Source organism: Canis lupus, chromosome 12 (genome assembly GCF_011100685.1).
Source record: "Canis lupus familiaris isolate Mischka breed German Shepherd chromosome 12, alternate assembly UU_Cfam_GSD_1.0, whole genome shotgun sequence".
In the NCBI taxonomy this organism is placed as follows: domain Eukaryota; kingdom Metazoa; phylum Chordata; class Mammalia; order Carnivora; family Canidae; genus Canis; species Canis lupus.
In genome coordinates, this window is record NC_049233.1 from 12,133,754 (window position 1) to 12,158,281 (window position 24,528).

Below are 24,528 nucleotides of genomic sequence, written 5' to 3' on the forward strand. Positions count from 1 at the left end.
TTGTTTTGTTTTAGTACCAGAATCTTTTCTCAGCCTTCCCTCTATTGCCCTGCCCCTGCCACCTCCTTCCTTCTCCAACCGCCAGGCCTCCAAACCCTGCTTCTTAGGACATCCCCATCTTTCCTCATCACCCAGTGCCCTAATTCCCCAACCCGAAACCACGCCCCCTAGCCACGCCCCCGATGACGCGCGGCGCCCGGTGCGTGGGGATTCCCGCGGCCCTGGCCACTACCCGGCCTGCCCCGCGGCAAGATGGCGGCGTGAAGGCAGCGGGCAGCGGCAGAAAGTTTGTTGCGGGATTGGAGTAGTCGGGCCGGGAGACTAGAGTTTGGGGGGGATCGTGGGGACACTAACGCAGAGTAGGGGCGGGGAGGAGGGACTAGCTCCGGGGTTAAGAAGAGGAAATGGGATGTTGGAATTTGGAGGCGGAGAGAAAAAAAGAGGGAGATGGAGCAGAGCGGAGGGGAGGGGGCCTAGGATCCGGCGGCGGCCTTGGGGAGGGGTCCGGGGCGGGGCAAGCAGAAGTAGGTGTGCGGACCCGGGAGAAGCAGTCACAAATTGGAGGGGAATTTCTAAGCCGAAAGTAAAGAAACCTGGAGCTTGTGGCCGAGGCCCGAGTGTACTGGGCCGGTAGGAAAGAGGTCTTTCCCGTAGAGGAGGAGAGTGGGGAAGAGAGACCTGGAGAATGCTGGACAGGCTTGGTATGGAGGGAACTATAAAGCCAGTTCTCCAGACTTACATCAGCCTTTCCAGAGTTCCTATAGCATCTGCCCCAATTTCAGCTGAAGACTCAGGGGCCCCGGGGACTGGAAGAAATCACAGTGCCTGCTTGGAAAGAAGAAGAGGTAGCGATTTGCCCGAGCTCTCAACCCCAGAGCGGGTAAGGTGGCTCCAGTGACAGGCTGGCATGCTCCCGGCAAGCAGTATGCATGGGCTCAGAGTGATACCGAGAGTCAAGTAGTATGAAAAGGGCTCTTTTCTATGGAGGTTGCCCTTTGCCTGTGGTCTGTTAGTGTTCTGTTTAGATTGTACACTGATTTTTAAGAATTGGGTGTAGCATTGAACCTTGTATGCCTTCACCTGTGCAAGTGAACATGGTCAAGGACCTAGAGATCAGGCTGAAAGTACTTTAACACATCCCTGTCACAAGCAGTTTCCTACATGCTCGCTGTATCTTTTCTGATCTCCCCATCATATCTTAAGTTTGGCATCCTACCTGAAGTAGAGATTGGTGGGTGACAGATCGGAGGGGGAGTCATGAGGAAAAAGTCTCATTGTGTTCTGACACCAACTCCTGAATTTACTCTTGCACAGGTCTACTTCTTTTGATCTTTCTTTGGGTAAGAAAAGCTCATGTATTCCTTTGGGTTTGTGGATTTGGTGGGTAGGTGGGGTCAGTGGAGGAGGAAAAGCAGGTTGAGGTTAGGGAGAAGAAACCCAAGTCAGTTTATCAGTAAGGGGTCGAGTTGTCTGGTGTAAAGCTCTGGGATTATTTATTGTATCACTGTCTGTACTTGAGATCCCTGATATGTGAGAACTGTTTTACAGTCTGGATCAGTGTGGTGATGGAAGGAAAGAATTGTAGAACTTTTCTGATAGCTTTCTTCTTTTCCCATGTATTCCCCCCATCAAACCACATTTAAAGAAAATCAGTTTCACTAGCCAGACTAAGCATGTCTTAAGAGATAGTGGATTTGAGGTTAGAGAAAAGGGAAGGGGTCTGGAGCCACAAAGTACAGTGAATATGGTCCTCACTTCCTTTGATGCCTTTCCAGAGTTCCTATAGCATCCCAAGCCAGAGTTGGGGGCAGGCTTTTTACAGAAGCTCATTTCATGACTGACATCTGCTCCATGATTAGATTGGGAGGTCTAGTTTGATCCAAGACTCCTCACTAACCATGTCTGTCTCCCTACAAAAGGCTTGCTGTAGACAACCAACCCAAATCACCATTACTAGGCCAGCTTCAATACCTTCAGGTATCTGAAGAACTGATGTTATTTAGCTGTGACTCTAATAAAAGGTTGGGAGCTTTCTCTTTCTTCCTTCCTTTTTTTTTTTTTTTAAGATTTTATTTATTTATTCATGAGAGACACAGAGAGAGGCAGAGGGAGAAGCAGGCTCCATGCGGGGAGCCAGACGTGGGACTCGATCCCAGGTCTTCAGGATCACGCCCTGGGCCAAAGGCGGCACCAAACTGCTGAACCATCCAGGCTGCCTGAGCTTTCTCTTTCTGATCATTTGTGGATACTCCTTAGAGCAAGGACAGTGTGGGGAGCACACAGAGAAATTAAGATACTGACTCTGGAGCCAGAATTCCTAGTTCAAATCCTGGCTTTGCCCTTTGTAGCTTTGTGACCTTTGGAAATTGTAGAGTTCTCTGTGCCTCAGCTTTCTAATCAAATGGAGATGGTAAGAGTACTCATCTCATAAAGTTGTTGTGAGGGTTAAATAAGTTAATATATTAATGTATTTAGAACAGTGACTGACACTCCATACGTATTTGTTGTTGATCAGGTCTCAGTACAAACTTCTGCTTCACGATTGAACCTGGTGTCTCTCTATGGAGACCCTGTACTGGTTTGAGCTGCTGTCGTGATGTTAGAGAGATGAGGCACAGCTTTTGGATAGTAGAGATGTTGCATATAGTGAGAACATCTTCATGAAACTACTTAAAGTGATGTTAAAATGCCCATGATTTCCCGTTTGAAGTTGTGAAGTTTTAGAATTATCTTTGCTGTTGAGCTATAACAATAATAGTACTTATTGAGCACATTCTGTGTGTCTGGCACTGTTGTAAGTGCTTTAAATGTATTAACTAATTTAATTTTTATAACGACCCTGTGAAGCAAATACTTTTATTGTCCTCATTTTACAGATGAGTAAATAAGGGTGCAGAGAAGTTAATTTGCTCAAGGTAAAGGGCAGAGCTGGGATTTGAAACCAGACGATCTGGCTTCAGCAATTGAGCTTTTTTTTTTTTTTTTTTTTTTTTTGACTTGGTATGAAGTTAACCCTTTATTAAATATGCCTAGTGGCAATTTGCATCTCTTGTTTGTCATGATGGTTAGGTAGTAGTAAACTTTTTTGAGTTATTTCAAACATGTTTTAGGAGCTGAGATCTTCACAGCTGTCTCCTTCTGAGAGAAAAACTGGTTTAGGGACTGTGGGAGGGAGCCCTCTGCCACGTTAGCCAAATCTGGACTCTTTCTTCATGATTCAGCTTGGTAACTGCCCTTTGGAAAACCTTGGACCTGGGTTGGGTGAGCAGGCTGACCTGAGGGTCCACTCTTAGCATACCTTAAAAGGGTGTGTGTATCAGTGTAGACAGAAGTAAAAGGCTCATCTCTGACTTTGATTACGGACAGGAGCAGTTGAAGTAGCCATAGTGTTAAATTCATAGGCAATTTAATCTGGATGTCATCTTAGTTTTATATTTATTTATTTATTTATTTATTTACCCATCTTAGTTTTAAAAATAGTAGGTAGCAAACTACTACAGAGAAAACAATAGGTGGCATTTTAAACAGTGCCAGCCCCTCAGCTTCAGAGGAAAGTGGAAAACTGATGTGCTTCTGCTGAAGCTCCTGTGGTAGAGGAAGGTCCTGACGCAGTGCGCTGTCTCTTTAGCAAAGCTGGAGGCCTGTGTGTGCAGCCTTGGGGCAGAGGTGTGCCCTTGGTTTGATTGACTGGCTTTCCTTTGCCCTGCACTTAAGAATCACTCTTCCCCTCCTTCTGAGTCACGTCCTGTCTATTTAACACGCCCTCAGGGCCCATCTTTTTCTTTAGTAACTGACTGCCTGGCCAACTGAGTAGGCACGCGCCTGATGTCTGCCTGATGTCTGACCAGAATTCAGAGGAATAGGGAGCTCAAGACTTAGGGCTTTTTCTGGGAATTCCGACCTAGCTCTTGGATCACCTTTTTCTACTTATTGTGGCATATATGAGATTTTGAGAGTTAGTCTCTGTCAGTGGCTGTTCCCCTCCACCATTAACTGAGGAGCGATATATGTCAGGATAATGTATTTTATTTCGATTTGTGCTGCAGTCAGCATGCTGGAACGTGTAATCTCCACAGAGTACACCTTTGTGTTTTGGTACAAGTCCTTAGACTTCCTGGATTCTGGCCTCCTTTTAGCAAATGATTGAACTGCAGGGTGAAGGCTGATGGATTTGGAGGTGGTTCTCTGCCTTTACTGTTCTGGTTTTGTTGTTTTTGAAGTCCATTTCTTCTCTCTTTCTTTCTTTTTTAAAAAAGATTTCTGTATTTATTTATTCATGAGAGATAGAGAGAGAGGCAGAGACATAGGCAGAGGGAGAAGCAGGCTCCCCACAAGGAGCCTGATGCAGATCTAGATCCTGGAACATCGGGATCATATTCTGAGCCAAAGGCAAACGCTCAACCACTGAACCACCCAGGCATCCCTCCATTTCTTCTTTTAACACCCCTTATTTATGTGTAATCTTTGTATATAATCCCTTCACCATTTCCTCACCACCATATTTTGAGTGCCAAGGACCTCTGGGAAACTAGGCCGTGGTTTCTCACCTGGATTCAACCTCTTAACAGCTCTGCGAACTTATTCTCTGGTTTCTGGGCCTTTACACATACCAGCCGTGCTGTCTGGAATGCACTCTCTCCTTCACCCTTTACCTCCCTCTTTGTCCTTTCTTTATTTCTTTGTAAGATTTTATTTTTAACTAATCTCTACACCCAGTGTGGGGCTTGAGCCACAACCCCAAGATCAAGAGTTTCATGCTTGGGGTGCCTGAGTGGTTCAGTCAGTTAAGCGTCTGCCTTTGGCTTGGATCATGATCCCAGGCTCCTGAGCTCCAGCCCTGTTTCTGGCTCCCTGCTCAGCGGGAAGTCTGCTTCTCCCTCCCCCTGCTCTTGTGCCCTTGCTTATTCTCTCTCTCTCCCTCTCCCTCTCAAATAAATAAAATCTTTTTAAAAAATGCCTTGGCTTCTCCCCTGTTCAGGAGAGTCTACACTCTAGCTCAGCATGCAGAAAGGTTGTTTATACTCTGGCCCAAACTCAACCTTCTAGCCTGAGTTACTGTCACTCTACTTCATCTGCTCTGTGCTTCATTGCTCCTGAATTTCCCACTACTCCTGAACCTTTAGGGCCATCTATTTACTTTATTCTTTTTTGCTTGTGCATTTCCCTCTCCATGATGCTCACCTGTCTCTGAAACTCTGCTTATCCCCTAGGACCCAGCTCAATCTGTCACCTCCAGTAAGGAGTCTTCCCTGCTTTCCTTTCCTCCTCTCGGCCCCCCCAGCACTTTGTGGGGGCAACCTCAGTTCCAGCACTTACCATATTATATGGCAATTTCTCTGTTTACTTCTTGGCCTCTTTCACTGAGCTGACTGACCCTCTCCTGAAGAGGGACCCTGCCTAATCATGAGATGAGGGTGTGGGGAGTTCACAGTAAGGTGAGCAGTGTGATAGAGTATGATTTTGGAGCGAGGCCAAGCTGGCTGAAATCTTGGTTCTGCCTCTTACCAGCTGTGTGACTTTGGACAAATTACTTAACTAGTAGGACTTTTGGTCTTGTCCCTTATAAAATGAGGGTGACAATATCTTTTTTGTAGGAGTTTTGAGCATTTGAGATAATGAGTTCATGGCGTGTAGCATGGTAACAGTTACGTGAAGGATACTCAGTTAATGTTTGTTTAATAAATGAATGCTATTCTGGAAAACACAATGGATAAGAAAAGGCTTTGTTGTTTTCAAGCTGGAATAAGCCTTTTAGTTTCTGCCAGGTAGCCAGAAGCCTTTTTGAGGTGGGAGTAAAATTGGGAGAATCTTCTTATAATGAAGCAACATAAAAGATGAGGTCAGGGACATCATCCCTGAGTAGCCTATGCAAAGAGTTGATGTTTCTCCCCATCTTTTGTGTTGTAATGACTTGTCTGATGGATCACCTTTATATGAGATTGGTGGTGGTGACCTTGGTGGATATAGGTGGGGGTGTATAGGTGGTAGATTTGTAATGAAGTTAAAGCTGTGGATGACTGGATGGGGGTGTTTGAGGATTCATGTTCCCCTAGTTTTCTTAAGGACTTTAAAGATCTTGTGTCACAGAATGGACTTAACTCAGATGTTCCCCAGAAATAGGGCTGGTAGCTGGGGGTTCACTGTCCATTCTTTGCCTTTTTGTTTTTAGTGTAGTTGATAGAGCACCAGTTCCCCCAAAACACCAATGAAATGTGTTTGGAATGTGTTTCTAGAAGTCTAGACCTCTTAATTGTATAATGCCAGTGGTGCTCAAATGCCAGTTTGAGTTTACAGTCCAGATGAGGAAGATATGTTTGAGTTTTTCAGAGGGCAGCCTCCTTGTCGGGTCCTTGAACCCCTGCCCCAGCCAGGTGCCTCTCCTCTAGGCTCTGAAAACATGTCCCAAACTGTAATGCAGATGGCTGTTAACCTGTCCCTCCCCTACGCAGGGCAAGATCTTTTATCTCTGAAACCTTCTTAGGGGCTCTCCGTGGCAGGTGCTGAGCTATCCTGGTTACTGTGTGACCCAAACTGGTCCTTCCTTCTTGAAATGAAAGCAGATAGGATCTATCTGGCAAAATCCTTTGAACTCTTAGGAAGCAAGGTCCTGCATAAACAAAAGATGATAGTATTAGCAATAGCATTACCAATTATTGTCTAGAGTTGAGTTAATGTGGTTAAATGATCTTCCAGGTGCTTGGCTTTAGCTCTCTCCCTTTTTAGCCTTCTTATGTTCTTGTAACATATCCCTGAGTCAGCAGAAGAGGTTAAAAGCAGAAGTGAAGTACACACCGGTATATTTTCTTGCTAATCACCATCTTCTACAAAGTCTGGATGCTAGCATCCTCTTTGTTACTCATTAAGTTCCTTTCAGTGCCCCACAACCTGCTTGCTTTTCTGGCTGTTTTGCTCATTTCTTTCTAGGTGTACTCCATGCTCACAGCCAGGAACTACTACAACCCTAGTAGTTAATGCCTAGACAAATCAAAAGGATGAGACTGGTGACTGAAAGTGACGTGATGGAGTTCTCCCTGGGTTCTACCCCTTGTCCCTCAGTGTGGGAGCGCACATTGCAATGTGGCATATCTTCACCGATGGCATCTTGGCAGGGCTGGTGAGCGGCATTGTATGTTCAGCAGATTTGAGAGGAGATTGGGTGAGCCAGCAGGACTGGGTTGTGTTGTGTATGCTTAGGCTTCAAAGGGGCTGAGTCTTCCGGACTGGCCATGAGTGTGAAAGTGGGACCTCTTCTTTGTTGGTTACTATCTCATAAGCGCCAGCCGTTTGTGAGGTGACGTTTGGAAGCTGTAAAGGACATGGCCCCCTATTCGTGAAGAGCTTCTGTGCTTTCCCAGTGAACTGTGGGGGAAGTGACCTGCCTGTTGGGAAGTCAGTCTAGATTGCACTAGCCTCGCTGTGTGCTTCATTCAGCTAGCTTCACTCAACTAATGGTAGGATAGCTGAATTTATCATTTGGGGTACTGAACAGTGGCCTCTGTGCATTCCCGGGTAAGCCCATGGGGACTTCAGTCTCAGAAACCTTTGAGGGTCTTTACATCAGGGCAGAATCGTCAGGGCTTTCCTTTGGCTTGCTAGAGGAGGCCGTCTTCCATGCTTTGCAGTGGGATCGGAAACAGGGTTCTATCCCAGTTCTCTCTGTGCTCTTGAGCAAGTCACTTGTCTTCTCCTTTCAGAATGGGAGAACTCCACCTATTCTGTGGGCCTCATGAGGCCACAAGGATCAAAGGACATACAAGTGGAAGGGAAATGACTTCCGGGATGGTAAAGCACAGTGCAGATGGAAGGATTTTGTCCTGTTTGTCCAGGAATTCTGTTTTCATCATAAGTATGATCTATGTCCTTGCATGAGAGACTAGGCATACAGAAACATACACAAAAGAAAAAGTAAAAACACCCTCCCTTTCTTCCCCCACTGCTCCTGTGTAAGCCCCTTTCCCAGAGACAGAGAACTACCCTGTATCCTTCGAATCATTTTTCTGTGCTTCTAGACATTCCTAATTATGTAGTTCTTGTAAAATAAACACAACTCAGTAGTGGTTCATGCTGTTCTTCAGCTTGCTCTGTTCACCTAACAAGTCAGGTCAAGTAGCCCCGATTGGAGCCTCCTTCCCAGCTTAGAGGCTTCCTCTGGGGCTGGCTTCTTGGGAGGGATGCAGAATCTTTACTAGAAGTGAAGATCACGGCAGACATGCTGGTTATCTCTGAGGGATGGTTCTTCATCCTGAGATGAAGTTGTCTGGCAGGAGTGCCCTGACTGGGAATTGGGATGGTTATAAACACGGTGTGGGCATCATTGCTTCACCTCATGCATTTCTCCCTCCACCCTTTTGTTATCTATGGCTGGGAAGAGAGTAAACGTACCTGATTTCTCAACTTCAACTTCTGTTTCAATGCAGAGACAGTCCCTGATTTCTAAAACCTTGGATTACCTAGGTTACTTGCTGCCGTGTTTTGAAAGCAAACCAGACCTGGCTGGTGTTTTTCAGTTTTATTTGTGGGCGAGGATTCTGAAGGTAGCCTGTCAATGGCCTTGCCTTCTTACCAATCTAGGGAAGAGGTCAGAGCCTATAGAAGAGTTGTTCTCTCTTCTAGGTGGTTATATCCCCCTCCTTAGTCAGGCCTTGGCCTTTTGAGCTCTGGGGCTGTTGTCAGTAATACGGGGAGCCCCAGGAGTAGGCAATTGGGAATGATTAACCTAGGTTTGGAAGAATGGCCAGGCCCATATGTGGTGCCAGGGTGGTCTCTGTTCTCTTCCCTCTGCCCTGAGTCATCTCATTATCCACGGGGCTTTCCAGACAAAAGAGGAATTTTTTTTTTCCTTGCCCACATGCTGCCCTTCTCTATAAGCACAAGCAGTATTTGCTGCAACGTTTGCTGTAGCTCCTCTGCTCTAGGGGTCACATCTTGTGGTGTTTCTGGACTTCACTACTGTGGCTCCATTTGCCTTGAGATTTCTAAGCTAGAGGTTGTCATTTCCCCTAGAGTGGTTCTGGAAGTGACAGGAAAGATTTTTTCTGCTGTTTCCTGGGCTTGCTGTGATGGGAACGCTAGCCTCTCTGGGCATTGCTCATTTTGAGTGGAGTAGTCGCTGCCAGAGTCTGAGGAGCCTGGCTGCAGCATGGCTTTCCTTTATCCTTGCTCTTTGGGTTCCTCTGGGGCTAGCTCCCTGGGAAGCACCATCCCCCTGGCCTTTCAGAAACTGAAAGGTGGCAGTGTGCCACCCCTTCCCTTGGCTGGCCCAGCTCTGGGCCAGGTCATACACTGCCCCATTGTATTGTGCCTTCGATGCAGTTCTTGTTGCAGCCTCTGATCCCTGGGCCAGTTCTCTCCCGGCCCCTTGCCTTGGAGTCTGTGGGAGGTGGTGGGGTGGACTTTACTGGCACAGACATGGGATGGGTGGCAGCTGCAGCTGTGGCTGGCTTTGTTCTGACAACCCAGCTTTTGGAGCTATGGTGCAGCCTGGCAGCAGTGTCCAGGGAAAAGGCAAGACAGGAGAGCTGCACCTGGCAGCAGTGCCTCCTTCCACCACAGCTCTCCTCTCTTTTGGTTGACCAACCAGAGAGCCCTATTCCCTGGGGTCAGCCAGCTGGCCTTGCTGGTTGGCAGGGGGTATGCTGCACTTCCACCTGGCATGATTTTTGGATGGGAGAAAGCCCCAGAGGTGTCTAGTGATAAGTCTGGAGGAGCTTCCCCTTCTGAAGAGTGCAGTGTGTTCCCTCAGGCATCTTGCAGTTTGGCATTCCTTCTGCTCTCTCTTTGCAGCTCCAGAGCTGGGCTGCTCTCAACCAAGCTGTCTGTTTATATGGAGTGGCTGGAGGGCATCTGCCATGAGTCTGTCGCTAACGCTAACCGTGCTAACCAGGAGAGCTGGCTGGTTGGGGAGAAGACACTAACCCTGTGAGTCTGATGTGGGCCAGCTAACTTGCCCTGGCGGTACCACCAGCAGTGCCTCTGTCACACACGCCCTTACCCCCAGCCTGGCTGCCTCCTCCCCTTAGCTTACCTCATGCCTCCTCTGTGCTCTTGTCCTTACTGCTGTCTGTCCATTTTCCCATCTCCTTGCTGGGGTGGTGGTGGGGGGGGCGGGCAGGAGGGAATGTGCCCCCTCTAAGGCAAGGGGAGGGGATTTCCTGTACACAGACACCTGCCCATCTGCCAGCCTGCTGCTGGCCTCTGCCAACTCCACACTCCCCTCAGTCAGTATCTCATTCTCTATCCCTCAGCTGCCTCATCCCTTAAAACAGTTGGATAGAGGTTCTGTTCAGTCTTCTTCAAGCATTATAGAGTGTGAGAATATTTTGCAGTTTCCATGCTCTGTTTCACACCTCTGAGGCAGATGGAGCTAGAGTGGGAGGGGAGTTTTCTTCTCAACTGGATAGTTGCTTCCTTTTGTCACGTGGGGAAGATTGAATGGTGTTCCCATTATTCTCACTCCAGGATAATAATTTAGGATCAACTGCAAGGTTCTCTTCAAGGTAGGGGGTTTGAGGAAAACTGTGGCCTGGCTGTGAGAAGCTCCCTGGACAGAGAGTGAAGCTGAAAGCTATAGTCCAGAACCAGGTATTCACCCGAGATATAGCTCATGGCACCTGTTGCTCCAGTAAGTGGAGTGGGTGGAGTTTGGCCCCCCAACGCCTTCCACGTGTGGAGCTTCAGGTGGACTTTAGCCGAGAAGACCTGGAAGGGCAACCTCAGTCAGAGCAGGGAGGACCCAGCTTTGGACTCCCCAGTGAGCCTGGGAGAGGCCTTGGTCTCAGATTGGGAGCCTGGTGAACAGCCTACCATGGAGAAGCTCCCACCAGACTCCCATCTTCTTCCAGGGTTGGATAGGAGAAGGGGGCTTTGGGGATAGCAGGAAGGCCAATTGCTCGGGGCTTGCTGGTGTTCTGCACAGGTAACTCCTTAGCCACCCTTCTGGCTCCAGCCTCTGGAGGCAGTGCATACAGGGTAGGCTGGGTGGGGGAACTTGGGACTTGAGAGCCCTCTGGGTGGGCTTTGTTTCTCTTGGACCAGGAGGAAGACACAGGGAGCTTCCTGCTAGTCTGGGGTGGGAATGTGTAAAAGTGAGAGGGTGTAGGGGCTGCATGGATGTGTAGGGACCCTGAGTCGGGAATAGCAAGCTGGAGTCCTTGGTTACTGGGCTCTGACCAGGAAAACAAAAAGGGCCTGGAGTGGAGGGAGGGCTGGCTCCAGGCCACCCCCTACATTGCCCTGCCCTCGGTAAGGGCATAGGGACTGCTGTCAAGTGCTGGTTGATCCTGGGGACTTTCTGGCCCTCCCTTTGTTTAGGGGGAGGTTGCTTGGATCATCATCAATTGTTGTCTTTAGCCCCTTTGTTCCTGTCCAGTGTTTGCTTGAGTGAGAGGCCAGCTGCATAGTCTTCGGATATTTGCTCAGGTGGGAGCCAGATGAGCTCTCGTAGGTCCCCAGCACTAGCTTGGGAGTCCTCAGGATTACTCTGGGGCAGAATAATTCCTAGCCACTTTGGTTTTTAAAAACCTGTCAGTGGATTCCGCTTAGAGCAGGCAGAAGGCCAGGTCAGGGCCGCAGGCAGCTTGTCCCAAGAGGGTGAGGTTGTATTTGCCCAGAGGGGGGTAGTAGGCATGGCTGTTGGAGGGGCAGCAGGGCTGGTCTGGGCACAGACTGGCATCTTCCAGCCTAGTCATCGGCCCAGAGCAGAGCCTGCTCAGGCCCCACCCCATGCTCTGCTGGCTGCCTGCCTGCCACGCGCCCAGGATTGCTAAGGGCTTTGCTCATGTACCTCAGGAACAGCTGCATGCCGGAAACTGGGGGCTGGTAGCAAAGCAGGAGGGGCATTGGGTGGGGGGCGATGTGGGCAGGGCTGAACCCAGCCAGCTTGGGTGGGATGGGCTGGATGTGCTGAAGGACTCAAGGTGGAGAGGGGCTGTATTAATGGGGGGTGGAGGTCCTTGTGGACAATCTCTGGGGCCTCCACTGGATTACCTGGCTAAAGGACTGGCCTTTGCAGGGTGGTAGTTTGTGTTTCTTTGGCCTCAATTGGATGCAGACCCTGAATTTCAGAAGCTTGAGAAGCAGCCAGATTTGTATGGCAGAAGGGTGCCCTGCCCCCACGAAGCGCTGCTTCTTCCAGACCCGTAGAATTCAGACTCTTTATCTAGGGCTTAGAGCTGAGGATGAGCTCAGAGGAGGCACTGGTCCCTGTGTGATCAGACATTCGTGTTTTAGCATTGAGGCTTTAGGAAGGGCCTGTGTTTGTTTTTGTTACTTGTGTCTTGCTGAGTTCCACGGGGCGGGGGGGGGGGGGGGGTGCATTAAGGCAGCATAAAACACAGCTGGAGTGTTCTGGAAAAGGGCTGGTTTCCTTTCATTCTCGAAGCAGTAGTGATTGCTAATTGAGTGATTCTATTTGACTTTCTTCAGGTGAATTATGAAGGAGAGCCTTAATGATTTTTGTGGTGATGTGTGGCCCATCCCTGACGGTCCCTCACTTGCTTGAGTCAGTGATAGCTCTGAGTAGAAAGGCCTGTCAGTAGGTTCAGAAATGGTCTGAACTCACCTACACTATTGGGGCCATCATTTCTTACAGAGTGTGAGTGATGTGGGGAGCAGGGGAAGCATTTGGTCTTCCTAGGGCAAGGCAAGTGAACTGGGGAGGGTGGAGTGAGGTAGTAGTGCAGAACTGGGGCAGCTGAAGGAGACCTTCCTTGGGGTAGGCTGAAGTCTGAAAAGTCAAAGAGCCACACTCCTGTCTCCTTCAGCTGGGGGAGAGCTGGGTGCTCAGACTTCCCTTCCTCTCTTGCACCTTTGACTTTGCCCTTGGACAGACCAACAGAAAAGATGGCAGAAGGAAGTGAGAGGGCGCCCTGGTTCTTGGGCTTGAACCTTCTTGCTGTTACCTACCTTCGGGTGTTGCAGAGAGTGGGAGGAAGGATATGGTTTGGAGAAAATCAGGATTCTGAATGTTTCTCCTTACCCTGCTCCATCTCTAGCAACGGTGACCCCTGACCATGGTGGAAGGCCCTGGTCACATCCGGGCTTTAGCCACAGAAGGGAGCAGGTGTGAGTCCAATCTCCTGGTTAAAGAGGGAGGCTGGGCAAGTTTTTGGTCCTCTGATTAAAGGCGACTGCCCAGTCAATGTCTAGCACACATTTTTCCTTATATCTGCCTCTGACCATCCTCTGCTCAGCTGTTCAGTGGGTTCACGGTGCAGGTTTGCTGTGCGTGCTGAGTCCCATTTCTAATGAAAGTAGACTTTGTTCTCTGGAGGCAGCTAATCGTGCCCCATGGGCTGTAATCAGGGGAAGGTATTTCATACAAGGCAGGCGGCAACAGGCGGCCTGCACTGACTGGCGGATTGCAACATGGCAATTAGGAAGCTCTCACCCCCCTCTCCCTCTACCCCAGCAGAGCTGGCTGAGGCTCTCCTCACGGAGTTTGAGTGAGTGAGGAATGAATGCTATGCCGAGCAGGAAGTGGGAGGCGGGAGGCGGGGCTCAGTGGGGTAGGGGCCTTGAGGAGAGCACTTTCCCTTCTCACTGCTGTTGGGGTGTCTCCTTCAGCAGTGCCTGAAGGGCCCCGGACCAGACTGGGTTAGCCAGAGGTTTTCACCTGGGCCTCAGCCTTGGCTCCCAGCGCACAGCTGTTCTGGTAGTGCACATGACCACATCCTGAGCTTTCTTCAAGCCCCAGTTCCTTGAAGCTCTTGGAGTCTGGGATTCTTCTCTGTCAATTTGTAGACCTCCCAAAAGACCATTTTCTTGGAGGTGCCTTGGAGCCAGCTCAGCAGCAAGAGGCCAAGAGACCCCAAAGGCTGCTCGCTTGCTTATCATAGCCCATATCCCATTCTGAGTTATCCAGCTGCTTTTCCCCGGGGACTTCCTCTTCTTGACATCGGGTTGGGAGTCCCCTTGGGCTGAAACACTCCAATGCAACGTGGGAATCTCTGGGTGAAGGAGACGTGGCCAGTGGAGGCCGCACCTGGTGGCTAGGTCTTCCCAGTGGGACTGCTCTGCTGTCTTGCAGCTCACCTTTTATCTTCTCCTGGCTGTGGGCCTGGCATCCTGCTGCTTCTTGCTTTGTTCTCCAGTGCACCTGGCATTGCTCTCACACTCCAGGGTCTGTCCTTCCCTGCTGAACTTCCAGTCAAGGACAGTGGCCTGTCAGGCCCATTGCATTCCTATGTAGTGCTAGAATTGGGTGCCACTCTCCCCCCCCACCCCCAATCACATCATCATGAGCTGGATCTAGGGCACTTAGCAGATTTCAGGAGTTGGAGCTAGGGCCTCAACATGTACTAGTATTTATGGACGTGGGGCAGGGAGTAGAGTGAGACGGACTGCCCTTCACTGCCCTTCACGGGCTTGTGTTGAGGACATTGCAGGCTCCCTAGCAGACTCTCCCTAGTAGGCACCGCCTTCTGCTTCCCCAGTTGGGAGTGGCTCCCCTCCTTGCGGCTCTGATGTATATGAAAAGAGTAGACTCTGGCCAGGAAAGATAACTGCCTGCCGTTGCCAGCACCATTCATCCTGGAGCGTCCGTGTTTGTAGTACTTCCCCTGTCTCCCTGCCAGCCACTTCCACACTGTCCCCTCAGCAGGCCAGGCTCTCTGGCCAGGAAAGCCCTGGGAGTATGTGCTGTGAGGCCAGGGAGTGGAGACTTGAGATCAAGATGAGGCAGGATGTGTGACAAGTAGAGCTAGGGCTGCGGGGCATGGGGCGAAGGCCACTCTCCTTCCAGGGAGGATCCTGATACCTGAGCACGTCAGGATGCTCTCTGCCCGCCCTCCTGCCACCCATTCAGCTGTCCTGGTGCCTAGAGGACAGAGTGGGTATTGGCAGGATAGGGCTGAGGAAGAAAAGAGGCTGGCAGTCAAGGGGGTCCAAAACAGGGCTTGCAGGGAGAGGGGACTAATGGGGGGAGGAGAAGGGGAAGGGAGCAGGCTCAACTCGGGAGCACCCCTGGGTTTTGCAGCGGTTCTTGACTGCCTGTGTGTCTTACTTTGAGTCCCTCGCTGTCCCCTTTTCTAACTCATATACTCTGTACTTACAGCCTCTGAGTATCAGCATCCAGCTATCCAGGCTGGCTTGGGACTTTCTGGGACTTTCTCTCCCCCAGGCCATGGGAGCTCCCACCCTGGGGCCCTCAGGAGGGGTAGCCCCAGGGAACCTGCGGGGGTGACTTGTTTGCTCCCCCACACCCCAGGAATGTGCTGTCCTTTTGGGCCCGCCCGGATTCCTGTGCAGGGAGTCAGCTCCACACAGCACGCCGCATGTGCCCTGTGGGGACATGTCCGCCTCACCATCAAAGGGGTGGAGGTTGGCGGCTCGTGCCTGCTGCCATGCCCCAGCTCCCCCCAGAACTCCAAGCCAGAGACCAGGCTGCCCAGACAGGAGGGAGGCCACTCCTGCTTCCCCGCCCTCCCTACCCCCTCACCATTCTTCCTGCCTCAGGCTCTGTTGGAATGTGACAGGAGTCGTGGCTAGGGCATGTCCCGACAGCGGGTACACATGCTTTAGCCCGCAAGGCTTCCCTCAGCCCCCAGTTCTATTAGGAGGATGGTGGTGGTGGTGGTGGCGGCGGCGGCGGCGGCGGCGGCGGCGGCGGCGGCGGCAGGGGCAGGATTGTTTATGCCCAAGCCACCTAAGGTTACTGCTTCCATTGGTCCCTGTGGTGACTGCTGCCCCCATGCTGCAGCCAAGCTTATTACAGGTGGGGGCAGAGCTCAGCGCTCCCAAGAACCTGCAGGGGATCTCGCAGGTCACTCAATCCAGGCACCTCTGTGTCAAAGAGTAACCAGTGCAGGACTTAGCCTGGGCCACACAGTGTGTCAGAAGTAGCATAGGCTAGATAGAGCCCAGTGTCTCAGCTCCCCAGACTCAGGCTTTCTTAGCCTGGGTGCAGTCAACATTGTATGCTGCTAATTCATTGTTGCGGGGGCTGTCCTGTGCGTGATGGGATGTTTAATAGCATCCCCGGCCTCTACCCACTAGATACCACTAGCTCTTCCCACCGTTGTAACAGCCATTCATACATGGGCAGGTATCTGGAAGGGGGCAAGTGAGGGAGGTGGGGGCTACAGAATCAAGCTTGTTGAGATTGTTCAGTCATTCCTCTGCTGCTTTTTCAGATTTTACTCTCTTGGTCCTACCCTTCCTCATTACAAATGGTTTACAACCATTACACACAGTAGTCCTCTTTGGCTCCTGGAAACATTGCTAGGATTCTCTCCCAGCATCTTCTCAGTCTCTATTAGGCCTTTTTCTGGTGTTCTCTTCTGCAAGCTGTGTTCCCCAAATCTTTTAGTTTCCAGACTCTGAGAGGCCTGGGTGATGAATAGGACAGATGTGGGGTAGGATAGGGATAAGACAAGACCAGACCTATTCCAGAATCAGGCATGTGGTAAGTGGAGACCATGAACACATACAATACACACGTGTGTTCTCTGGGCCTGTGACAGTGCTTTCATGGAGAAAGGAGCCCAGTGCTTTCTGTCCTCTCCCGCCTCCACTGCTTACCCGAGATCCCCTGCTCCATGGCTTTTCTGCCTATCTCTCCCTGGGGGACCTTCCACTTCTTGGACTGGGTAGGCTGGCCTGTGGCACTGACGGACCCGCAGCTGACAACCTGGTTTCCACTTTCTTCCCTTCTCTGGTTTCAGGAGCTATCGGCTAGAGGAAGTGGAGGGGCTGTGGGATGCGGAGAGCCGAGGGCTAACTCCAGGACAGCGGAACAGAGAGAGCTGCCGACAGTCAGATGGTATGTCCCTGTGAGGCCTGCACCCCGCCTTGGCTCCCTTCCAGAGAGGCTGGCAGGTGAGGGGCAGGCAGGTGGCCCCTTTTGGTGGGGGCTGATGAAAAGAGAGTGGTGGAGGCCAGGGAGGCTTGGCGTTCCCCACGTGGAGCCTGGGCTGAGGGAGCATCCTCAGACCCTTACTTTCTGGTTACTGGTTTATTTATTGTGGGGGTTTTCTTGAGCTTACGCTTATGGAACGTTTCCTCAGTGCCAGGTAACTGAGGTTAGTGGCTTATGTAATCTTTGCAGTAGGTCTATGAAATTGGTGCTCTTTTCATCCCCAGTTTGGAGTTGAAGAAACTGATGCAGATGGAACAGTTTTTCCCTCTGAGGCATTTTTGTAAGCCCACAAAGGCGAGCAGTGGGCTGCTCTCAAATACCTTGTCCCACTCCTAGGCTGTGTCCATTCTTCTTGGTACTCAGGCCATGGGTCCTGCCTTTCCCACCCACCTGGTCACATTGGGTCCTTGTCCCCTCCCACACTCCCCTGATAGTGAGTGCTGATATACCAGGGTCCAGGTTTCTAATGACCCCAGCAAGGGCCCAGGCCTGTGTGTGTCCCAGTGGCTCCTACGTATATCCTTTTTACTGTCCTTTTTCCCTAAGGCCAAAGGCCTCTTGCCCATGTCTCTGAACCTCCTCCTTCCTTGCTCCCCACAGCAGGCTGAGGAGCTCTCACCTCCCAGAATGACCAGTGCAGCCTCGGCTAAGAAACCATACCGTAAGGCACCACCTGAGCATCGGGAGTTGCGGCTGGAGGTTCCAGGATCCCGGCTGGAGCAGGAGGTCAGAAGACCCCTACTCTTACCCTGGCTGGTAGATGCGGGCCCCTGAGGCCGGGTGTCTGACTGACTCTTCTCATCTGAGGGGACTTCTGGGCCAGATGCTGGCATTCTCATAGATGCTTGGGATCTCCTGGCTGCAGCACTGCTGGCCAGGCCAATGTAGGTTTGTTTATAGGACAGCTGTGAGCACATATTCCTATGGCAGGGAACCCCAGAGTCTTCACAGCTCAACAGAAATGACCCCAGGCAGTATTGTTCTTCCTGCAAGAGGCAGCCCACCAGGCTGAGGGGTCCTCATTCTGGAGCCCAGGATTCTGTGGAGGAAGTGGTGCTCCGGCTTCTTCCTACTAGACCAGCTGTTCTTTGCTGTCCCTGGAAGTCCAGCCCTTCCTCCAGCTTTGCCTTGTTGGGCTAATGTTTGTTTGTTTGTTTGTTTGTTTATTTTGGGCTAATGTTTATTAAGTGCATGCTCCCTGCCAGGAACTGTGTTAGGTTCTTAGGAGGTCTTTTTCAGGCAACTGAAAGATTCTCCAGGGGTGCCTGGGTGGCTCAGTTGGTTAGTGTCTGCCTTTGGCTCAGGTCATGATCCTGGGGTCCTGGGATCAAGCACCAAGTCTGGCTCCCTGCTCAGTGGGGCACCTGCTTCTGCCTCTCCCACTCTCCCCACTTGTGTTCTCTCTGTCAGATAAATAGAAATCTTAAAAAAAAAAAAAAAAAAAGATTCTCCAAATTGGCTGTCCTCCCCCATTCGGCTTCATCTCAGGAGGAAACGAGTGTTGTAGTTGACCTGGCTGCTGTGTCCCCACTGTGTTGCCACACACACTGCATGTTTACAGAAATTGAGAGATCCTCTGTGCCTGCTGAGCATCAGGCTTACCATGGCCTGCTTTGGTCCAATTCAGGGCAGGAATGCCGTGACTTGCCCATTTTCAGTTCAGGGAACTGAATAGTCAATAAAAAGGCCAGGTATTGTGCTGGTGTCACCCTGGGGGGCATTCCCTTGGTTTTGTAGATGAGGACACTAAGGTTCAGCAAGGTTAGTATGAGCAGAGTGTGGTAGGATGGGAGCAGATCCAGGTGTCACTGGTTCCAGAGTCCTAGTCTGGGCCACCCACCTCATTTTCCTGCCTGTGATTGGCATTCTGAAGCAGTTGGCTCCATTTGGAGTGGGCCTCTTGACATTTCCCTGCTTTGTGGCTCTTGGACCATGACCAGTGTGGGGGCTTGAGCAGGACGGGGTGGGAGGTTCACAGCAGGACAAGGCTAAGACAGGTCACTCCTCACAGTCCAGACTAGTCCAGAGGCTCTCCTTCATCCATATTCTTGTTCCTTCTGAGGCTCTGTAAGGCCTGATTCTGACCCATCTTTCCTCCTGGGACCAGGAGAACTTTGTTAGAGCTCAGAACCCTACTGTAGCTTGCTTGATGACTTCACTTCTCTGGAAGTCTCTGCCATGTCTACAGGGCCCACTAGGAGCCCAGTGAACAGCTGAGAGGCTTTCTTTACCCCTGGGAGATGGAGCATGGGTACCAGAACTCATTTGCAACTTGCTCTAGAATTATGAGAAGGGTTGGAAGTGGTGTGGGTAAAGGTTAATGTTAGAAGGGATTCTCGAACCTTCTGGTTGGCATGGGAGAGTAATCTAGGCTTGTCCAGGCGTTACTGGATTGCCTCCATCTCTACAGGGCCCACTTCCATGACATTGTTTGGGCATCAGACATGGCCCTTTCCAGGGCTTTTTTGGAGGGCGGGCAGGCAGGGTGGGCCAGGGGTCGGTTTAGGGCTGAGCCTCAAGCTTCCATTCTTTTTATGCCCAGGAGCCCCTGACTGATGCGGAGAGGATGAAGTGAGTATTTGCTGACAAGAGCCTGCCCCGCCTTGCCTCAGTACTCCCTCTTAGCTTCAGGCAAGGCTGTTGGTACAGTTGGGCTTTTCGTTGTATTAGGTAGAAGTAAAAGTTGGGTTGGGGTATAGGGACTCTGGGGGGGAGGCTTGATGTGGATATTCCTTCTGGAGAGAGTTTTTGTTCCATGGGCTCCAAGAGAACCTGGAACCAAGGAGGTAGGTGCTCTGAGAGGCCTGCCCTCGTCAAAGAGCCCTTCCCCAGCTCTGGCCCTCCTGTGCTGCCTGCCTCCCTGTGCCCCTTTCTGTCAGCCACAGGAGGCCTTTGGAGAGGAGGGCAGCGCTGGGCTGGATTTCCAAGAGATTAATAATGGAGCAGCCTGATTGTGCAGTGGGGAAACAGGAGCTAGAGGGCCTGGTGGCCGGCTGCTTTAGGCTGTAACCAGAGACAGCCTGGGAAGTCTTACCCCCCACAGCAGTTGTTTTCTCATTCTTTTGGGGGGTGGGGGTGGGGGTGGATTCTCCTGTCCCCTTTGCTCTCCCCACCCCCACCCCCACCAAGTTAGGCTGTTAGGCTCATGGAATCTGCTGCCCCAGATTCTGGCTCCTTCTCAGGGAGTCCCTTGCCCCCCAGTTGTTTGTGTTCATGTCATTCCCTCCTCCTTCCTGAGGCCAGCCTGGGGTCCCAGGGCTGGCCCGTCTTCACTCTGATGCCCCTCTGCCCTTGATCCTCCCCCACCCCCAGGCTTTTGCAACAGGAGAATGAGGAGCTCCGCAGGCGCCTGGCCTCGGCCACCAGACGCACTGAGGCCCTGGAGCGCGAGCTGGAGATTGGGCAGGACTGCTTGGAGCTGGAGCTGGGTCAGAGCCGCGAGGAGCTGGACAAGTTTAAGGACAAGTTCCGCAGGTGTGGAAACAAGGGGCCAGTTACACAGGCACACGTCCCCCTGTTCCTAGGAGGTTAGCCGGAAGGGGCCTCAGAGATCATCTGATTCTGATGGGGGAATGAAAGCTCTGGGAGGAGGATGACCTGCCTCCGCACCCCACCCCAGGTGGCACCTGGGTTGGGGAGGGTTGGGGAGGGCTGAGATAGGGCTAAGGAGGGGCAGGAGAGCAGATCATGACCCAGGGATCTGCTGGGTGTTCCTCCCCAGGCTTCAGAATAGCTACACGGCCTCTCAGAGGACCAACCAGGAGCTGGAGGACAAGCTGCACACGCTGGTAATCTGTCAGGGGTGGGGGGCGGTTGGGCTGGCACTGTGCTCCCAGTGTAGCAGGGGGTGGGGACTTGCCCTGGGAGTGCCACCGCGCCCCTGGGGCTTGGGGAGGGGGCAGGGGACCGCAGTGTGCCACACAGTCAGGACTGTCTTAGTGCTCACACTGTTTCTCTTCTCTCCTGTCTTCCCCTCACGCTGCTGCCGCCGTTGCCGCCCTCTCCTGTCAGGCCTCTCTTAGCCACAGCTGGATCTTTGCAGTTGCGTCTGAGTTTGTGTGTTTTCTCCCTTACCCTGGCCTCCTCCTCAGCTGGGATCTGGGGCTGCTGGGGCCCCAGCCCTTTCCCTCTGCCCACTGCTGTCCTCTTCCTTACATGAGGCATGGCACGTTAGGTACGTGCCTCCCTCCCAGGGCACAGTTGCAGAGCCTGCCCTCGGCTCAGGCAGAGGTACAGGTTGATGTCACTGCTGAATACTCACAGCTTCTCAGCTGCGGTGGCAACAAGCCCAAGCCGAGTAGGGGGAGGGGAGCCCCAGTCCCTCAACTGAAGAGCCATGAGCCTGTTGCTCCTTCCTGGTTCCACTAGATGATCTCACAGGTGCCCCCAGCTACCACTTGGCCTCACCCCTCCTCCCTCTTCTAGCTTGAGCCTGGAAAGTACTCCACTCAAAGCCCTCAGTCCCTGGGTTTGCACACTTACTCCTCCTCAGGTCCAGCTGCCTGGCCTGCTATGTAGAGCCTCTGGGTGGGCAGCTCTCGTATCGCCTCTGTCTTAGGTGGTGGCAGGTCATGTTCAGAAAAGCCCCCACCCCACCACCAGCCCAGAAAACAGGAGAGGTGGCTGGCCTCCTTCTGTCTGTCCATTGTCTGTCTATTCTGTCTGCCTTGGCTGCCCCAGCACCCGTGGCTTCCTGTGTCTCTGGGCTGGGAGGAAGTGGAGGGGAGGAAGGTCGGCTGGGGTGTGGGTGAGGTTCACACAAGTTTTGTGCCTCAGATTAAGAAGGCCGAGATGGATAGGAAGACACTGGACTGGGAGATCGTGGAGCTGACCAATAAGCTGCTAGACGCCAAGAACACCATCAACAAGCTGGAGGAGCTCAATGTACGTGTGCCATGGGGGGGCCCATGCCTGCTGCTGGCTGTGCCCTGGCCTGGCCCTGCTGCCAGGGTGAGTGAGGGGGAGGCTGGTGACCCTCGCCTCTGTGTGCAGGAGCGGTACCGGCTGGACTGCAACCTGGCTGTGCAGCTCCTCAAGTGCAACAAGTCCCACTTCCGCAACCACAAGTTCGCTGATGTGAGCAGAACACCCTCCCTGTGATGCTAGCCCTGCCTCCTTAGGACTCCTCTAGCTTGGGTTTTTATACCTCACTCTGTCCTCCTGCCTTAACTCCCCCTTTCTGCTTTGCCTTTCCTTTGCATGCATGTCTCCTCTCAAGTCCGTCAACTCTGCCACTGTCACCAGGGCTGGTATTTCTGGAACAGGAAGGGAGAGAGGCGCTCAATTTTGGGATCCCATGCAGGAAGGTGGGGGTGGCAGTTGGCCCTAAGAATATGGAGAGGGGATTAGGCCCACCTGACGGCCTCCTCACCTCAGCAGGCAAACTCTAGCCTCAGGCCCAAAGCTAGTGGGGTCTGTAGGAGCAGAGAGGGCCTCCCGAAGCTGCTGGCCAGTACGGATCCTCACATTTCTGTTTGGTTTGGGCAGAAGCCACTGCTGAGATGGGGGTGGAGATGGGAGTTTGAGAGGGCCTGGGCCTTAGTGCTCTGGGAGCAAATGCTGTGTTCCTCAGAATCTTCCAAGTTATTTCACCCCTGCTGAGCCTCAGTTTGTGAAACGAGGCTGTCCCCTGGCATGGAGTGAGACCAGCGCGCGGTGCTGGGCACACGTTGCTGCTTGTGTGTGGTAGCCATTATTTCTGAGGTAGGGAGTATTCATATCCCTCTTCCCTTCTCCCACTTTTACCCCAGCTACCCTGTGAGCTACAGGACATGGTTCGGAAACATCTGCACAGTGGTCAAGAAGCCGCCAGCCTGGGCCCCACTGCTAGCCTGGCACCGGGGGCTGTGGTACCCACGTCGGTCATTGCCCGAGTGTTAGAGAAGCCAGAGTCTCTCCTGCTCAATTCAGCCCAGTCGGGCAGTGCCGGGCGCCCCTTGGCCGAGGATGTCTTTGTGCACGTGGACATGAGTGGGGGTGGCTCGGGTGACTCAGCTGGTCCCCCGGCCCTGGGCAGCCCCATTCCACAACCCAATGGAGAATGCCACTCTCTGGGCACTGCTGGGGCTTCCCCAGAGGAGGAGTTAGCCCTGCCAACCTTTGAGAAGCTGAGCCCCTACCCCACCCCATCTCCACCACACCCGCTATATCCTGGCCGCAAGGTAATAGAGTTCTCTGAGGATAAGGTGCGAATCCCCCGCAACAGCCCCCTGCCCAACTGCACGTACGCTACCCGCCAGGCTATTTCCTTGAGCCTGGTGGAGGAGGGCAGTGAGCGGGCCCGCCCCAGCCCAGTGCCCAGCAGCCCTGCCTCGGCCCAGGCCTCGCCCCACCGTGAACCCAGCCCCCTCCCCCCAGCACTCCACGCCCCTGCCAGCTCTGAGGAGGACCTGCTAGCTAGCTGGCAGCGGGCATTCGTGGACCGCACTCCACCTCCAGCTGCCGTGGCCCAGCGCACAGCCTTTGGACGGGACGCACTCCCTGACCTGCAGCGCCACTTTGCTCTTAGCCCCACTGACAGAGACGAGGAGGTTTTGGCACCTTCCCCACCTGGTGAGAGTGGGCTTTTGCTGCCAATGGAAGCGGACTCTGGCCTTCTCAGGGAGGAAGAAGAGCTGAACCTGCCCATCAGCCCTGAGGAAGAATGCCAGAGTCTGCTGCCCAGTGACCGTGGCGCCGAGGAGGGCTCAGTCTCTTCTCAGGCTTCGGGCAGGGCCTGGGCACTCCCCAGCTCCAGCCGCCCCCAGCGCAGCCCCAAGAGGATGGGGGTGCACCACCTGCACCGCAAGGACAGCCTGACCCAGGCCCAGGAGCAGGGCAACCTGCTCAACTAGGGCCCCTGTTGCCTTCTTGCCACCGCTGCACGGGGCCCCCTGGAGGCCCCACCCCAGCACTCCCCCCTCAGGCCTGCACTGCTGTCTGCCCCTCTGCAGGGAGGGTCAGGTGGCGGCTACCCCGGGCCTTTAACTGCATCCACTGACTGGTACCAGCTTGCCTCATGGCTTTCCCCTTTTTCTTGGAATATTTACTCCCCAAAGGTAACATGCAGCTGGGGCTCAAAAACCTTCGTCAGCCCAAATTGGGCTGTTCGGGCCCTGAGGGGTCTGTTACATCAGTGTTTATCCTCCATCCCCCTTTCATACCCACGGATTTTCTTGTTTCTTTGTTTTTCCAGGGGTGGGAGGGGGATGTCGTTGGGATTATTAACCTCTAATTTCTATTTTCTGCCTGCTTTCCTCTCCCCTCAAGTCCTCTGTACGAGCTGTTGCCTTCAAGGGGCCCTTGGGGGATGAGGGAGAGGACTCACTCAGGGCTCGCCTCCGCTGTGTCCATCCTCCCTCTGGAAGGGAGGAGAGGGAGGGCCTCAAGGGCCTCAAGCTGGGCTCTGGGTGAGGCCTGGCCCCCTCCCAACCTTGGCTCTAGACTGTTACTCCCAGCTTTGGGACGTTTTCACATCGATGACTATTTTAAAATTAAAACTATTTTACTGACATGGCCTAATTTGTCTCTTAATGATTTTCCTTGTGCAGTCTTCTCCCCATTCTTGAGCATTCCCAGTCCTAGCTGAGTTCTGGTCTTCGCTAGTGAGTGTCCCCTGCCCCGCTCTGCCTGGGGTGTCTGTGGCCACAGAGCATCAGGCAGTGGGAGAAGTGCACCTTAAGTAACCTCAGCAG

General features: G+C 52.5%; 1 protein-coding gene across 12 annotated transcripts; it reads left to right on the forward strand.

Moving 5' to 3' along the window:
* Positions 1-170: 170 nt before the first annotated feature.
* TJAP1 (tight junction associated protein 1) lies at positions 171-24,355 on the forward strand. 12 transcript variants are annotated; one of them, XM_038554160.1, is made up of 12 exons: positions 195-286; positions 783-880; positions 1,315-1,340; positions 16,662-16,759; positions 17,456-17,581; positions 19,398-19,426; positions 20,168-20,329; positions 20,577-20,643; positions 20,867-20,896; positions 21,632-21,739; positions 21,848-21,931; positions 22,606-24,355. In XM_038554160.1, exons 4-12 carry the CDS (start codon positions 16,757-16,759, stop codon positions 23,686-23,688), a joined length of 1,692 nt encoding a protein of 563 aa, XP_038410088.1. In that variant the 5' UTR covers positions 195-286; positions 783-880; positions 1,315-1,340; positions 16,662-16,756; the 3' UTR covers positions 23,689-24,355. The 12 variants fall into 12 exon arrangements, with proteins under 12 accessions (XP_038410087.1, XP_038410086.1, XP_038410095.1 ...); XM_038554157.1 differs by lacking the exon at positions 1,315-1,340 and adding an exon at positions 9,784-9,918; XM_038554158.1 differs by lacking the exons at positions 783-880; positions 1,315-1,340 and adding an exon at positions 9,784-9,918 and having other exon boundaries at positions 179-286.
* The last annotated feature ends 173 nt before the right edge of the window (positions 24,356-24,528 follow it).